Genomic DNA, 16,162 nt, shown 5'->3' with positions numbered 1-16,162 from the left:
TTTTGTATTTACTCAGAGACCTGAGCAGTGACAGGTTTTATTGCATCTTCCAAAGCCAGTAAGCAGATTCTTCCAGGTCCCCATTCACTGAGAGTGCAGGCTTCGAGGATCCCAGCCGAACTCGACAGGCCTGGTTCCAGCTGCCGGCCTCACGAAGGCCAAGACCTCAGTCCCGCCCTGCATGGCCGCTCCAGTCCAAGTGCTTGCCCCCTGGGCCTTCTTCCCTCCAATCCCCTCCCCTCGGAGCCCCTGCTCATCAGCTCATCACCCCTCTGCGTTTCTGCTCTCTTGATTTGAAAAATGAATATATTCTATTTTCTACGTATTCCGAGCAGGAGTGATCCCAGCACCCCACTTCCCAATGCGCACCTCAAGCACCTGTGTTCACAGAGAGCACGTGGGAACCGACATTTTACCCATGGAAAGCCCTGCGACAGGACACAGCTGGCGAGGGAAACGGCCAGTCCCTCCTCCAGTAAGCAAGCATCTGCCTCCCCACGGGGCTGGGCGCCGGCCAAGCTCATGCCGTGTGGGTGGTTGTTGTCTACTGTTACTGAGGGCCTACTATGTGCCAGGTACTGTGCTGGGTGCTTTACGTGTATTCGGTCTCATTTAACCCTCCTGCCAGCCCTGTGAGGCAGGTATGGTTACTGTCACTGATTCAGTTCAGGAAATGGCCAAAAACACAGCCAGCAAAGTTGCAGAACCAAGATTCAGACTTAGTTTGGCTCAACCTTTACCAAATGCACCTCGTCTTCCTCCGTCCTTCCCAAGCTATCTGTACCTCCCTCTTCTCGTCCAGTCCCCTGGGGGTGGGTCTGTGCGGTTCCCTGCCTCTGCTCTGTCCTCAGCGCCCAGTGGGTGTGACCTCGGCAGAGGTCGCTGTGCTCTGGGCCCTGGAGGACCTGTCCACCAGGAGGGACCGGACTGGGGCGCTCGCTCACAGGGCTCTTGGCCTGAGCCCCCGTTACTGAGAGAAAGGAGGCTTTTGCCAAGGACTCTGAGGGGAGCTCAATACTGGGAGTGAACCCAGCCCTGGTCGGGACCCAAGCACCCAGCCCTCCCGGAGACATTGTGTGAGCCGGCTGGGCCTCCAGACAGCCCCTCCCGCCGCCCCAGCCAGGGTGGTGCTTGTGTGGGAGGGACTTTAAATCCAGCTGCCAGACCCCTGGACGGCAGAGGCAGAGAGGGCTGGCCACCATGCACAGCTCCCGCAGCCTCCTGGCGCTTCTGCTCCCGCCACTGCTCCTGCTGGGGGCCGCCCCGGGTCCCGCCAGAGCCCTCAGTGATGAGGAGAGACGTGTGATGGTGGACCTGCACAACCTCTACCGGGCCCAGGCGTCCCCAGCCGCCGCCAACATGCTGCGAATGGTGAGTGTGGGCGGAGGCGCTCACCTGCTAGGACTGAAGGGGTGCTGGGCCGGGCCCCCCACCAACCCTCCCATCCCTTAGCCAACGCTGTCTCAGGGGCTCACCTCTCCAGCCAAGGACAGAGTCTCTGAAATTATGTGACTCCCAGGTCCCCATAGCAGCCCCACTATACGACGAGGAAGCAGGCTTAGGGGGACGGGGGCCTCCAGGGGCTGACAGGGCCAGGCCTGGGTGCCCCAGCTCCCCTCCCGTGGCCCTTTCCCAGCACTTCCTGAAATGCATGTGCCGCTGGGAGGGGGACACCTTGGTGACAACGGTCTTTAGATGCCTTCCAAGGAGGGGAGGAGAGGAAACGGCAGCAGGACGGGCCGGGCGCCTGAGCAGGAGGGGAAGCAGGCAGGGAGCATTCTGTCCGGCACCTGCGAGACCCGTGACTCTGGGTGAGTCCCTTAACCCCGGAAGGACCCGCAGTTTCTCGTCTGTAAAGCGAGGTCATAACCGGAGTCACACGTGTATCAACATGGGCTGAGTCTCGGAGATGTAATTTTGAGTTGGGGTAAAAATGAAACCTCAGCCCTAGCCAGTTTGGCTCAGTGGTTAGAGTGTGGGCCCACAGGCTGAAGGGTCTCGGGTTGATTCCGGTCCAGGGCACCTACCTGAGTTGCAGGCTTGATCCCCGGCCCCAGTCGGGACACGTGCGGGAGGCAACCAGTTGGTATGTCTCTCTCACATCGATGTTTCTCTCTCCCTGGCTCTCCCCCTCCCTTCCACTCTCTTTAAAAATCAATGGAAAAATATCCTCCGGTGAGGATTAACAAAAAAAAGAAAGAAATCTCAAATACATATATAGTAGGATATATTTACATGAAGTTTAAAGATGTAAAAAATACTGTTATACACAGGTGGCAACACGTGCTGATTTGGTAAACATACACGGACAGCCTGCGGGCGACAGAGCCACTCAGGGTGGTGGTTGCACTGTCCCAGCGGGCGGGTTATCTGATGGCAGAGTTAGGGCCGGGTGTTCACCGACAGGATTAGAAGAGATGAAGTGAGAATTTCACCCCCTCCTGCTCTCCCTGAGGACTAGCCTGGCCATTCCGTCCCGCCACCCTCAGGCGGCCTGGAGGGCTGATGAGCAGTGTCCCGGGAGCCACAACTGGTGCCTGAGAGCAAGGTCACACCGGGGACCACAGCAGCAGCCTGGAGGTCCGCGACCGGAGTGTTAACGGTCGAGTCCAACCTGGCGAAGTGACTCCGGTGGCCCCTTTACCGTCAAAGGCCTGTTTCCTGATCGGTCACGAGGGGCTGGCAACCCTGCCCAGAGGGCCCGACAGGGTGGCACAGGAGAAGGATCTGGAGGGGCTCTACAGACACACCCAGCACCGCCGTTCCAGCCCTGTCGGCTGGGCAGCCAGGGACTGAGACACAAACCAGGGCCGGTACCGCTCTGCCAACAGCTCTGACTGAGCCCCGGAATCCATCGCTGGGCCTCAGTTTCCCCATCTGTAGAGCCTTAGTGCCCCATAGCCTTGCTGGCTGAGGCTGGGGCTATGCCGGCTGAGAGCTGCTTTGCCTACAGAGATGGGCCTGGGGGGGGGGGGGCAACATTCCTGCAAGCAGTTTGGGCATTGCCGGGGCACAAGGCTCAGGCGCAGCCTCTGCAGCAGTAAATGCAGACTCTGGAGCCAGAAGGCCTGCGTTCAAATCTTTTTTTTAAAATATATTTTTATTGATTTTAGAGAAGAAGGGAGGAGAGAGAGAGAGAGAGAGAGAGAGAGAGAGAGGGAAAGGGAGAGAGAAACATCAATGATTAGAGAGAATTATTGATCGGCTGCCTCCTGAATGCCCCACAATGAAAGATGGAGCCTGCTACCCAGGCATGAGCCCCGACCAGGAATTGAATGATGTCCTCCTGGTTCACAGGTCGATGCTCAGCCACTGAGCCACGCCAGCCAGGCTCAAATTTTAACTTTGTCATTTATTAGCTGTGTGACCTCAGCCAAGTTACTTAGCCTCTCTGTGCCTCAAACCTCCTCATCTGTAAATTGGGGATGAGAATATAACCATTCCCTTGTAGAGTGGTTGTAAGGACTAAATGAGTAAGCATGTGGAAAGCACAATTAGTAAGTTCTCAGTAAGTGTTTGATGAACAAAAGGGAATGGCCGTGGGTGAGGCAGGTGGGGGTTATTGTGGACTCCTCTCTCCCTCAGCCTCCACATCTAATCACCACCATCTTTACCACCCAGAAGGTTCCGTTTTCCTTGAATCCTACCTCCTCCCCCAGTCTCTTTGGCACAACCTGATTCAGTCTTCCATTTCTTCTCCCAGGACTCCTAGACAGCCGCTCCTGCTCCCCCAGGCCCTGGCTGCACTGCCAGCCTGAACGGCCCCACACAGGCCTGAGCTGCTCCAAGCCCCACTGGCTCCTAGTGCCCAGGACAGAGCTCCAGCCCTGAGGAGGCTCTCTGTGTCTGCCCCTGTCTGCCCACTAGCCTCCGCTCCTGCCCACGTTCTCCTTCCGGAACCGCACTGCTTGTCTCTCCCCAGCCTCCCTGCCTCTGCCCCTCACCTCCTTACCTCTGCCCCTCACCTCCCTGCCTCTGCCCCTCACCTCCCTGCCTCTGCCCCTCCCTGCCTCTGCCCCTCACCTCCCTGCCTCTGCCCTCACCTCCCTGCCTCTGCCCCTCACCTCCCTGCCTCTGCCCTCACCTCCCTGCCTCTGCCCCTCCCTGCCTCTGCCCCTCCCTGCCTCTGCCCCTCACCTCCCTGCCTCTGCCCCTCACCTCCCTGCCTCTGCCCCTCACCTCCTTACCTCTGCCCCTCACCTCCCTGCCTCTGCCCTCACCTCCCTGCCTCTGCCCTCACCTCCCTGCCTCCGCCCCTCACCTCCCTGCCTCCGCCCCTCACCTCCCTGCCTCTGCCCTCACCTCCCTGCCTCTGCCCTCACCTCCCTGCCTCCGCCCCTCACCTCCCTGCCTCTGCTCTCACCTCCCTGCCTCTGTCCTCACCTCCCTGCCTCTGCCCCTCCCTGCCTCCGCCCCTCACCTCCCTGCCTCTGCTCTCACCTCCCTGCCTCTGCCCTCACCTCCCTGCCTCCGCCCCTCACCTCCCTGCCTCCGCCCCTCACCTCCCTGCCTCTGCCCTCACCTCCCTGCCTCTGCCCCTCACCTCCCTGCCTCTGCCCTCACCTCCCTGCCTCCGCCCCTCACCTCCCTGCCTCTGCCCCTCCCTGCCTCTGCCCTCACCTCCCTGCCTCTGCCCCTCACCTCCCTGCCTCTGCCCCTCCCTGCCTCTGCCCTCACCTCCCTGCCTCTGCCCCTCACCTCCCTGCCTCTGCCCTCACCTCCCTGCCTCTGCCCCTCACCTCCCTGCCTCCGCCCCTCACCTCCCTGCCTCTGCCCCTCACCTCCCTGCCTCTGCTCTCACCTCCCTGCCTCTGCCCTCACCTCCCTGCCTCCGCCCCTCACCTCCCTGCCTCTGCCCTCACCTCCCTGCCTCTGCCCTCACCTCCCTGCCTCTGCCCCTCACCTCCCTGCCTCTGCCCTCACCTCCCTGCCTCCGCCCCTCACCTCCCTGCCTCTGCCCCTCACCTCCCTGCCTCTGCTCTCACCTCCCTGCCTCTGCCCTCACCTCCCTGCCTCTGCCCCTCCCTGCCTCCGCCCCTCCCTGCCTCTGCCCCTCCCTGCCTCTGCCCCTCCCTGCCTCTGCCCCTCACCTCCCTGCCTCTGCCCTCACCTCCCTGCCTCTGCCCCTCACCTCCCTGCCTCTGCCCCTCCCTGCCTCTGCCCTCACCTCCCTGCCTCTGCCCCTCACCTCCCTGCCTCCGCCCCTCACCTCCCTGCCTCTGCCCTCACCTCCCTGCCTCTGCCCCTCACCTCCCTGCCTCTGCCCCTCACCTCCCTGCCTCTGCCCCTCCCTGCCTCTGCCCCTCACCTCCCTGCCTCTGCCCTCACCTCCCTGCCTCTGCCCCTCCCTGCCTCTGCCCTCACCTCCCTGCCTCTGCCCCTCACCTCCCTGCCTCCGCCCCTCACCTCCCTGCCTCTGCCCTCACCTCCCTGCCTCTGCCCCTCACCTCCCTGCCTCTGCCCCTCACCTCCCTGCCTCTGCCCCTCCCTGCCTCTGCCCTCACCTCCCTGCCTCTGCCCCTCACCTCCCTGCCTCCGCCCCTCACCTCCCTGCCTCTGCCCTCACCTCCCTGCCTCTGCCCCTCACCTCCCTGCCTCTGCCCCTCACCTCCCTGCCTCTGCCCCTCCCTGCCTCTGCCCCTCACCTCCCTGCCTCCGCCCCTCACCTCCCTGCCTCTGCCCTCACCTCCCTGCCTCTGCCCTCACCTCCCTGCCTCTGCCCCTCACCTCCCTGCCTCTGCCCTCACCTCCCTGCCTCTGCCCCTCACCTCCCTGCCTCTGCCCTCACCTCCCTGCCTCTGCCCTCACCTCCCTGCCTCTGCCCTCACCTCCCTGCCTCTGCCCCTCACCTCCCTGCCTCTGCCCTCACCTCCCTGCCTCTGCCCTCACCACCCTGCCTCTGCCCCTCACCTCCCTGCCTCTGCCCTCACCTCCCTGCCTCTGCCCTCACCTCCCTGCCTCTGCCCTCACCTCCCTGCCTCTGCCCCTCACCTCCCTGCCTCTGCCCTCACCTCCCTGCCTCTGCCCTCACCACCCTGCCTCTGCCCCTCACCTCCCTGCCTCTGCCCCTCACCTCCCTGCCTCTGCCCTCACCTCCCTGCCTCTGCCCTCACCTCCCTGCCTCTGCCCTCACCTCCCTGCCTCTGCTCATGCCCCGCCTTCCTCTCGGGATGCTCCTCCCTCTCCACAGGCCAAGGCCTCATCTTGCGTTGGGCTAACTGGCCCTCTGTGTATCTGTCATTTACCACGTGGTGGCCATTAGTGGCTTATGACGATGTGAATTTGGGCTTCTTGGTCCTTGTTGTTGCCTCGGGGCCGGCACGGTGCCCAAGACTGTTGAGTGAGTGAGTGAGTGAATGGACTGGTTTCCACATGATGACCATGTGGCCAGTGGGGGTGGGTGCTGTGACTCCCGAAACTCCCCAGGGGTCTCTGGACCACTGAGAAGCCTTCGGACCCAGAGCAGTGACTCTCCATGGTGGGACTCCAGGCCTCTGGTGAGAATGGAAACGAGTGGGCTCTGCAGCAGAGACTGCTTTAAGCAGGGACCTGTCTCAGTCATCCCCAGCTGACAGACACCTGCTGTGCACCTGCTGTGCCAGCCCTGAGCCAGACGTGGGGACGCGTCATTGCCCACCTGAAGGAGCTCACAGTCTAGTCTGCAGTCCAGCCGGCCATCCCAGGCGCCCTGGTCCTTGTCCCCAGCACCCTGCCCCTTCACCACTCCCTGCCTCCCACTCCTGCCAGAGCTGAGAGGACCTCAGGGACCAGGGATCTGAGACTAAAGTCCCAGAGGGAAGGGACTCACCCAGTCACGCGGCCGGGCTGTCCCAGCCCAGTGCTCCCATCCACCTCCCCCCCGCATCCCGCCCGGCGGCTACGGAGAACCGTGTGAGCACACAGCCCCCTCTCCTTAGAGCCGCCGAGCTCTTGGTGCTTTATGGGCTGCCTGGCTCCCACAGCTGGATGGTCCCCGGAGGGTGGGGCAAGAGTTTGGGCCAGGCAATGGTTTCCAGGAGAAGCCAGAGGAAGTTTAATGGGATCCAGGCCTCCCTCCTCAACCCTTTGGTCAGATGCCTTGTTAATCCCTCTTCCCACCCGCTCTGCGCCTGTGCCCCCAGCAAGGGACAGGGAACCTCAGAGGCCCTCCTCCCGCTGTCACCCCGAGGGCCCCATGGGGAGCCCTGCCTTTGGGAGGGGACATCCTTTGGGCGACCAGGGCTCTGAGAGAGGCCTCCCGGTGAGAGTCACTCCACACTGGGCACCCTGTGGTCTTCCGAGCAGTTCAGGCAGCCTGGGAGGTAGGCAGGGGCATCGCTGCCAAGTTTCACTTGGGATATTAATATTAATTAATAAGAGCACGGTCCCAAACATGACCGCATTTCCGTGCCCAACACCCTATGAAATTCAGAAAGACTAGGCGATCGGCCCAAATCACACAGCTGGTGAGTGGTCCCAAGCTTAGCCAATCCGGCACTCACCGCCCCACAGGAGCCACCGGAGCCAGACCTGGGCCCGACCCCAGCCAAGAGTCACCCAGCACGGCGGGGCGGGCCTCCGGTCTCCAGGGCCCCAGGGAACCCCCAGCCTTCTGCTTCTCCGGGATCGTGGGCCCCCTCCCCTCGCTCTCCGGGCCCCTCCGCCTCCGCTGAGCCGGGGCGTCCTCGCCTTCCTCCCGCAGAGCTGGGACGCGGAGCTGGCCGCCTTCGCCAAGGCCTACGCCCAGCAGTGCGTGTGGGGCCACAACAAGGAGCGCGGGCGGCGCGGGGAGAACCTGTTCGCCATCATGGACGAGGGCGTGGACGTGCCGCTGGCCGTGAGGGAGTGGCACGTGGAGCGCGAGCACTACAACTTCAGCGCCGCCACCTGCGCGCGGGGCCAGATGTGCGGCCACTACACGCAGGTGCGAGGCCGGAGGGCGGGCCGGGCGACGGGCGGGGCAACGGGCGGGGCAACTGGCGATGGGCGGGGCCTCACGGACAGTGGGCGGGGCCTCACGGACAATGGGCGGGGCCTCGTGGGCAGTGGGCGGGGCGGGACCACCTGTTCCATCACCCCCGCCCCTCCCCAGTGCCTTAGTCCACACTCCAAGCCCCCTGAGATCCTTCATAAAAGTCGTCCTTCCACAGTTATTGATGACTGTCCAGACCTGACGAAGTCTGCTTCTCACACTGACTAAACCATTTTCAGTTTACTCTATAAAAACCACAATCTCGCCAGAACCGGTTTGGCTCAGTGGTTAGAGCGTCGGCCTGCGGACTCAAGGGTCCCAGGTTCGATTCCGGTCAAGGGCATGTACCTTGGTTGCGGGCACATCCCCAGTGGGAGGTGTGCAGGAGACAGCTGATCGATGTTTCTAACTCTCTATTGATGTTTCTAACTCTCTATCCCTCTCCCTTCCTCTCTGTCAAAAAAATCAATAAAATATATTTAAAAAAACCCAAAAAACAAAACCACAATCTGAAAACCGAGGCCGCCCCTCGGCCTCCCGGTGCTGAACGGACCGAAGTTCGGTGTCTTGGAGCCCGTGTCTGCCCGGTAGGGACTGCACAGGCGATCCCGGCCAAGCTGGAAACAGCCAGGCCTCCGGCCTCGGCCACAGAGCTGTGCCCCAGCAGCAAGGACCCCCACTTCTGTCTTCCCGCTCACTGTCCCTCTTTTGTCATTTCTCATGGTGTCTAAGTTGCTACTTCTAATCTGCCAAAGACAAAAAAAAAAAAAGCAAACACATAATTTTGTTGTTTAAATTTTCTTTTGCTTTTAAAAACTACGCAAATAAGAGCCAATTGTCATGGAGGGAAGGTTTCGGGAGCCTCTGAGAGCTTGTCCCTGCCACTCACAGTCACTTTTTGCTTATGGATTCTCACTGCATTTTGAAAGTTTGAGTTTGCAGATAAGAGGTGTAAGGGTGTGTGTTGGGGGGAGTAACATTAGGTTCCTGAATTCTCTTTTTCCTCCTCCCAATGCTTATTTGTTGTTCAACAATAACACAAAGACAAGTTTTTTTTTAAAAGACAAAAATAAACCAACCATCTTCCCACCCATATCCACCAATTCCATTTTCCAGTGCCTCATTTGAGTGGTATTTTTAGTGCTAATCTTTAGGGCAGGAAATCCCAACATCACCCACCTAGATCAGGAAGTTATGAGGGTGCAGCAGCCCTCCCTCTGTACCCCGCCCCACCCCCTGCCCCCCGCCCCCCATCCTCCACAGGGATTGCTGTCGGTGCCCAGCACAAGTGGGTCCACCCCACCTCCACCCCAGCGTTCTCTGGGGCTGAGTGCACGTGCACTTGCTCATTTCTGCCTGGGAGATGCTCAGCAGTGGTACCTGGCGGACCTTCAGCTGATTTAAGCAGAGACCCCAGTCCTGGGAGGGTGTGCAGAATCAACAGTCAGAGCCAGAACTCACAGCAAAAACCGGCCTGTTTGAGTGGCTCCTGGGCAGACGAGGCCTAGAAATAGCCGGTCTCCGCCCAAAGACTGTTTTGACTTCTTAAATTTTATACTCGAGGCAGAGCTCCTAGCAGCCAGGAGACCCCTACTTAGAGATGGCAGGTCCCTGCTTCCTTGTGATTTGGGGCAAGTCCCACTTCCCAGATGGCTTCTCCTGTGTCTTTCCTTGGAGTTTGCTTGTTGCTGAGTTTAAGATTCTCCCACTTGAAATCAATTCCTTTGGATAGACCCCTTGTTTAAAAAAGCAAGAGCCTCTGGGAACAGCCCACAGGAAGAATGCATGAGGGTATATCAAAAGGGATGGTTTTCAGAGGGAGAGAGGCCGGTGAAATAGTGGTTGGCAGGGGAGAGTAGTCTGCTCAGGACAAACCCAGCACCCACCCTTCCCTGTCCCCCTGTTCAGAGTTTGTCCTTCAGCTGCAGGTCCTCAGGGGCTTGGATCTTCCAGGCTGCAAGGATGGCTCCTCTCCCCACCTGCAGAGGCTGGTCAGAGAGACTCCAGCCAGGGCCTGCCCCATCCACGCTAAACTTGGTTTTGCCCTCCTTCAGGTGGTCTGGGCCAAGACAGAGAGGATTGGCTGTGGCTCCCACTTCTGTGAGAAGCTCCAGGGCGTTGAGGAGACCAATATCCATTTACTGGTTTGCAACTATGAGCCCCCGTGAGTCCGAGGGAGCCGATCGGGCGGGCAGAGCCAAGAGGGCTGGGTTGGACGCAGTCTAAGGCGGTGGGAGGGGGTAATCTGGAGCCCAGGCCCTATATGCCCCTGGGGGCGCTGTGCGGGCACCTAGAAGTCTGCTCTCACTGATCCAGCCAATTAGTTGGGGCAAGTAAGAAGAGCCTGGGGCACTTCCGGTCTAGGTGTGTGTGTGTGTATATAAGGGCTAGGGTCAGGGGTTGCCAGGGACCCCCCGACCCCCAGCATCCTCCTCGCCTCCTGCAGGGGGAACGTGAAGGGGCACAGGCCCTACCAGGAGGGGACTCCGTGTTCCCAATGTCCCTCCGGGTACCGCTGTGAAAATTCCCTCTGTGGTGAGTCTGGGGTGGGGTGGGGAGGGAGAGGGAGGAGAGGGAAGGGACGCCCCGGAGCAGTGCCTGGACTGTGGAGGGGCCCAGCGGGACGCGACCTCCAGGGGCCTTTGGCCGTCCCACCCCATCCGGGTTCCCAAGCTCCCAAGCCCGTTTTGCCCTCCTTGCGCAGCCACTCGGGCGCCCTCTCATTCCAAGTGACCGGATTTCAACCCTCGCAGCAGAGGGTAGCGCCCATAAGGGGAAAGGGGGAGGGGGGGGCAGATGGGAAAAGCCAGGTGGGCAGGCCGGTTGGTGGGCGTGTTAGGAACTGGGGTCCAGCTGAAAACTGGAAATGCGAGCTCAGAGAGAGGAAGACTTGGACAAGGAGGTGGTGGAGGAGCAGCCGTGTCCATCACAAGAAGTAACATTTATTATCAAAGGGATACGGGGTCCTGCTTGGAGCACTAATGCCAGGCCTTGTCTCTCTCAGCAGAACCCATGAGCAGCCCAGAGGAGGCTCAGGAGTTGCCTCACCTGGTAACTGAGACCTCATCTTCCCTGGCAACTGAAGCCTCAGGCTCTAGGAAAGGGGGCATCGCCTCTTCCCTGACAACAGAAACTTCATCCTTCTTGGTAACAGAGGTCTCAGGGCCCCTGGCAACCAAGGCTCTACCTACTATAGAGACCAAGGCCCCCTCTTCCTTAGCAACGGAAGGCCCATCCTCCATGGCAACTGAGGCTCCACCTTCCTCAACAACTGAGTTCCTTTCGATTTTGGAAACTCACAGCCCGCTCTCCTTGGATGAGGGAACAGCTACCTCCCCCAAATCGACCCATGATCCCACCTCAAAAGGGGTGGACCAAGAGGCCAGCAAGACAAGAATGCCCTCCAAGAGCCCAGAGAACTCTCCGCACCTCCAGGCGTCCCCGACAGGGACACAAGGGCTGCTACCCCACTCCCAGGAGGAGGGCAAGGCTGAGGCCAAGTTGCCTTCGTCCAGTGAGGTCTCGGCCTCAGTTTCTCCAGCCCAGGAGGAGCCAGATAAGCTGCCGGCCACGCTGGACCACACGGACCACATCTCCAAGTCCCTGCCCAACTTCCCCAATACAGCTGCCACCGCTAATGCCACGGGCGGGCGGACCCTGGCCCTGCAGTCGTCCTTGCCAGGTAAGGCCTGTAGTGTCCGTCCTACCTTCCTTCCTGAGTCCAGATGGCCACCATGAGGGACCTGTACCCTCTGAGTAGGAGCTGCCTCCTGGCTGCTGCTCCCCCACCTGGAGACAGTTCAGGCAGAGCTGTCTCCAGGCCGAGGCAAAAACCTTTTCCCTTCCTACAGGTGCAGAGGACCCTGAACGGCCTGAAGTCTATTCAGAGCTGGCCTCCGGCTCTGGTCACATCTGGGGCCCTCTTCTGGCTCTGCTGCTACTGCCTCCCCTGGTGTTGGCTGGAATCTTCTGAGGGGTCACTACTCAAAGGCAAGGCCTGGTGCGGGGACCCTGGCCTCATGCCTACTCCGGATCCTCCTCCTCCAAGTAAGAGGCCACATCTTCCCAGGCAGGTCCTGCTCTGTGGCCCAGCAGCCGCCTCCAACCCAGCTTCTGGCCCTGTCCCAGGAGCGCCTCTGCCTCGGGTGGCCCGCCCCCCAGCTAGCTGCAGACTGAGCAGTCTTCCCGCGGCTGTGGCCCTGCCGTTCTAGGGACAGATCTCGGGGCTCTCCAGGAACCCCGTGGCCCCTCCCAGCCCCCTGGCCTCTTCCTGGAGACATCCGAGTCCCGGGCTATTCCCCGGGGTGCCTCCTGCCTTCCCAGAGTGAGGAGGTCAGCTGCCCTTCTGCCATCTCCCCCACCCTGTCCCCAGCACCCCAAATAAAATGCTTCTTGGCTGAAGGCCCTCTGGAAGGGAAGGCTGCAGGGCATGCGCCTCACTTAGACATCTTACCCGGCTGGCGGTGAGCTCAGGTTGCCGCCTGATGACTGCATATCTGACCTGGACCCCTCCTATGTCAGTCCAGGGGTGAGGGGGGATTCTGGGGAGATCCCTGCCTGCCTGGCCTGGGTTGACTGCCTCTGCCAGGAAGGCGTTCTCCCGGAGAGCCTTCCTCTTCCTACTTGCCAAGTAGCTGGCGGGGGTGGGGTGGGTGTGAGGGGCAAATGGACAAGCCCCACGTGGTGGGGTGTTATGGGTGGGGCAGGCAGAGACCAGGAGAGGGAAACAGCGCCTGACTTGTGAATAAAAGCCTGTGTAAGGGTACCCGTCTCCATGCTTGCGAGGACAGGTGGCACTGAAGAGGCTCAACACCTCCCCTACCAACCTGTGGCACCTATTCTCTTTCACACCCCTCTACCCCCAAATACTCCATTTAGTTCTTTGGGGCACCCTTCCTTTCCTTCATATCAGCACCCCCCTCACATCTTCAGGTTGCTGGCAGGAGGGTAAAGGGCCAAGGGCACTGGGCTGACTCTCCCAGCCCCAGGACTCACCAGTCGGGCCAAGTTGGGTTCGGTGCCCAGGGTCAAGGAGTGGCATGCACCCTCTTCTCAGGGTGCTGCTCCCCAGGTCCATCTGGGACAATGGCCAGAAATGGAGCCAAGCCCTGGTGACTGGAGGAGTCCTGAGAAAGGCCGAGTCCCAGACACTGCCCCAGGGGGCACAACAGGGTTGTGCAGAAGTGCAGCGGGCAGAAAAGCACAAGTGTGTGTGCAGGGCCAGCAACAGTAGGTGGCTGAGGGCGACTTGGTGCCAAGCTGGTGTTGGTGTTGGGGAGGGGCAGAGCGACTGTCTCCAGGCCAAAGCCAGTGTCAGCAGTTAAACAGGAAGCATTCAAGTCAGGCCAGGGATGCCTGCCTTTCATATATGTATAAAAATATGATATCATATATCTCTATTAAGATATAACTCACATAACATGAAATTCACTCATTTAAATTGTACCACTCAATGGTTTTAAGTGTCTTCACAGGGTTGTGCAGCCATCACCAAGGTCAACTTTAGAATATTTTTATTCTAAACCCGTTAGCAGTGTAACACCCGTTAGCAGTCACGTCCCCTTTCCCTCCAACGCCCCTCCCCCCAGTCCTAATCCACCACTAATCTATTGAGTCTATGGACTTGCCTATTCTGGGACATTTTGTATAAATAGAATCATACACTATGTGGCCTTTTGATCTGGCCTTTTCACGTAGCATAATGTTTTCAAGGTTCCTCCATGTTGTAGAATAGAGCAGTACAGCATTCCATTCTTTTTTATTATCAAGTAATATTCCATTGTATGAAATACATCTTACTTACCCACCCATCAGGCGGTGGGCACTTCAGTTGCTTCCATTTTGGGGCCAGTATAATAATCCTGCTAGAAACACTCCTGGACGTTTTCATTTCCCTGGGATAGATACCTAAAAGTGGTATCCTATGTTAACTCTGGATCATGTGGTCACTCATGTTTAACTCCCCCCCCCCCCCGTTTTACTGAGAAATAACTGACATACATCTCTGTATAAATTTAAAGCATACAACACGATGGTTTGATTTACATATATGGTGAAGTGATCACCACGATAGGTTTAGCTAACATCCCTCTTCTCATAATAGGAAAGAAAAAAATTTTCTTCTTGGGACAATTCTTACAGTTCACTCTCTTAATAATTTTCCTATATGCCTACCCACAGCAGTGTTAGCTATAGTCATCATGTTGCACATTACATCCCTGGTACTTATCTTAAAACTGGAAGTTTGTACCTTTTGACCACCTTCCTCCAATTTCTCTCTCCCCACCCTCTGCCTGGTAACTACAAGCCTCATCTCTTTCTGTTTGGGTTTTTTAAAGATTCCACATATAAGTAAGATCATACGGTATTTGTCTTTCCCTGACTTATTTCACGTAGCTTTCAAGGCCCATCTATGTTGTTGCAAATGGTAGGATTTCCTCATGTTTATGGCTGAATAATATTCCATTGTATAGATATACCACATCTCCCTTATCCATTCACCCATGGGTGTACACTCAGGTTGTTTCCATGTGTTGGCTATCTATATATATAAAAGCCTAAGTGACCATTCGCTATGACATGCACTGACCACCAGGGGGCAGATGCTCAACGCTCAGGCATGGAAACATGGAACAGACTGATGAATCTCAGAGGAAAGGGGGGAGGGAAGGAAGAGATTAACCAAAGATCTTATATGAATACTAGAGGCCCCGTGCATGGATTCATGCATCAGTGGGGTCCCTTGGCCTGGCCTGTGGGGACCAGGCTAAAACTGGCTCTCCGACATCCCCCCGAGGGGTCCTGGATTGCACGAGGGCACAGGCCAGGCTGAGGGACCCCACCAGTGTATGAATCCATGCACCAGGCCTCTAGTTGTGAAATAATTGCTGCTATGTACATGGGGGTGCAAATATCTTTTCAAGTTAGTGTTTTCATTTCCTTTGGATATATTCCCAGAAGTGGAATTGCTGGGTCACATGGCAGTTCTACATTTAATATTTTGAGGATATGTTTTATATTATTGTTATTAACTTTTAATCCTAACTCGAGGATATTTTTTCCCATTGATTTTTAGAAAGAGTGAAAGGGAAAAAGGAAGGGGAGAGAAACATTGACATGAGAGACACATTGATTGGTTGCCTCCTACACAGCCCCGACCAGGGGTGGGGAGCAAACTGCAATCTAGGATGTGCCCTTGACCAGGAATAAAACCCGAGACCCTTCGGTTCTAGGGTCAACATTCTAACCACTGAACCAAACCAGCCAGGGTGAGGATATGTTTAACCTTTTGAGAAACTGCCAGACTATTTTCCAAAGTAGCTGCACAATTTTACATTTGTACCAGCAGTGTATTAGAGTTTGAATTTCTCTACATCTTAACCCACACTTGTTAATATCTGTCTTTTTTATTATAGCATCCTAATGTGTGTAGTAGTATCTCATTGTGGTTTTGGTTTTCATTTCCTCGATGACTAATGATGCTGGGCATCTTTCCATGTGCTTATTGGAAAGTCTATTCAATCTTTTGTCCATTTTTAAAAATTGGGGTAGGTATTTTTTTCAGTATTGAGTTGTAGGAATTCTTTCCATGTTCTAGCTATGTCACTTATCAGATACATGATTTGTAAACACTTTCTCTCATTCTGTGGGTTGGTTTTTCAATTTTTGTTGATGATACCCTTTGAACACAAAATTTTAAAATTTTGACAATATCCGATTTATCATTTTATTTTGTTGTTTGTGCTTTTTAATGTTATAGCTAAGAACACAGTGCCTAATCCTAGGTCACAAAGACTAATACCTATGTTTTCTTCTAAGAGTTTTATATATTTAAATATTTTATACATTTTTAGTTAAACTTTGTATGTGGTATGAAATGGGAATCCAACATTCTTATGCATGTACATGTCCAGTTGTTCCAGCATCTTTTGTTGAAGATTATTCTCCCCCATCTAATTACTCTATCAAAAATCAGTTGGTCATAAAATTGAATGTTTATTTCTGGATTCTTAATCCTCTTCCATTGGTCTATATGTCTTTCTTTATGCCAGTACCACACATTGACTACTATAGCAATGGCGTAAGTTTTGAAATCAGGAAGTGCAAGTCCTCCAACTTTGTTCTTTTTCAAGATTGTTTAGGCTATTCTAGGCCCCTTTAATTTTAGGACCAGCTTCTCAAATTTCTGCAAAGAAGTCAGCTGAGATGTTA

General features: G+C 56.8%; 1 protein-coding gene across 2 annotated transcripts; it reads left to right on the top strand.

The window, feature by feature from the left end:
• Nucleotides 1–1,200: 1,200 nt before the first annotated feature.
• Nucleotides 1,201–13,476, top strand: PI16 (peptidase inhibitor 16; the record flags this gene model as incomplete). 2 transcript variants are annotated; one of them, XM_079781209.1, is made up of 6 exons in its annotated part: nucleotides 1,201–1,371; nucleotides 7,682–7,903; nucleotides 10,006–10,115; nucleotides 10,398–10,486; nucleotides 10,959–11,633; nucleotides 11,803–13,476. In XM_079781209.1, 6 exons carry the CDS (start codon nucleotides 1,201–1,203, stop codon nucleotides 11,922–11,924), a joined length of 1,389 nt encoding a protein of 462 aa, XP_079637335.1. In that variant the 3' UTR covers nucleotides 11,925–13,476. The 2 variants fall into 2 exon arrangements, with proteins under 2 accessions (XP_079637335.1, XP_079637334.1); XM_079781208.1 differs by having other exon boundaries at nucleotides 10,956–11,633.
• Nucleotides 13,477–16,162: the final 2,686 nt, after the last annotated feature.

Source organism: Cnephaeus nilssonii, assembly GCF_951640355.1.
Source record: "Cnephaeus nilssonii genome assembly, chromosome: 9".
NCBI lineage: Eukaryota > Metazoa > Chordata > Mammalia > Chiroptera > Vespertilionidae > Cnephaeus > Cnephaeus nilssonii.
This window is presented reverse-complemented; position numbering and strand designations above follow the sequence as displayed.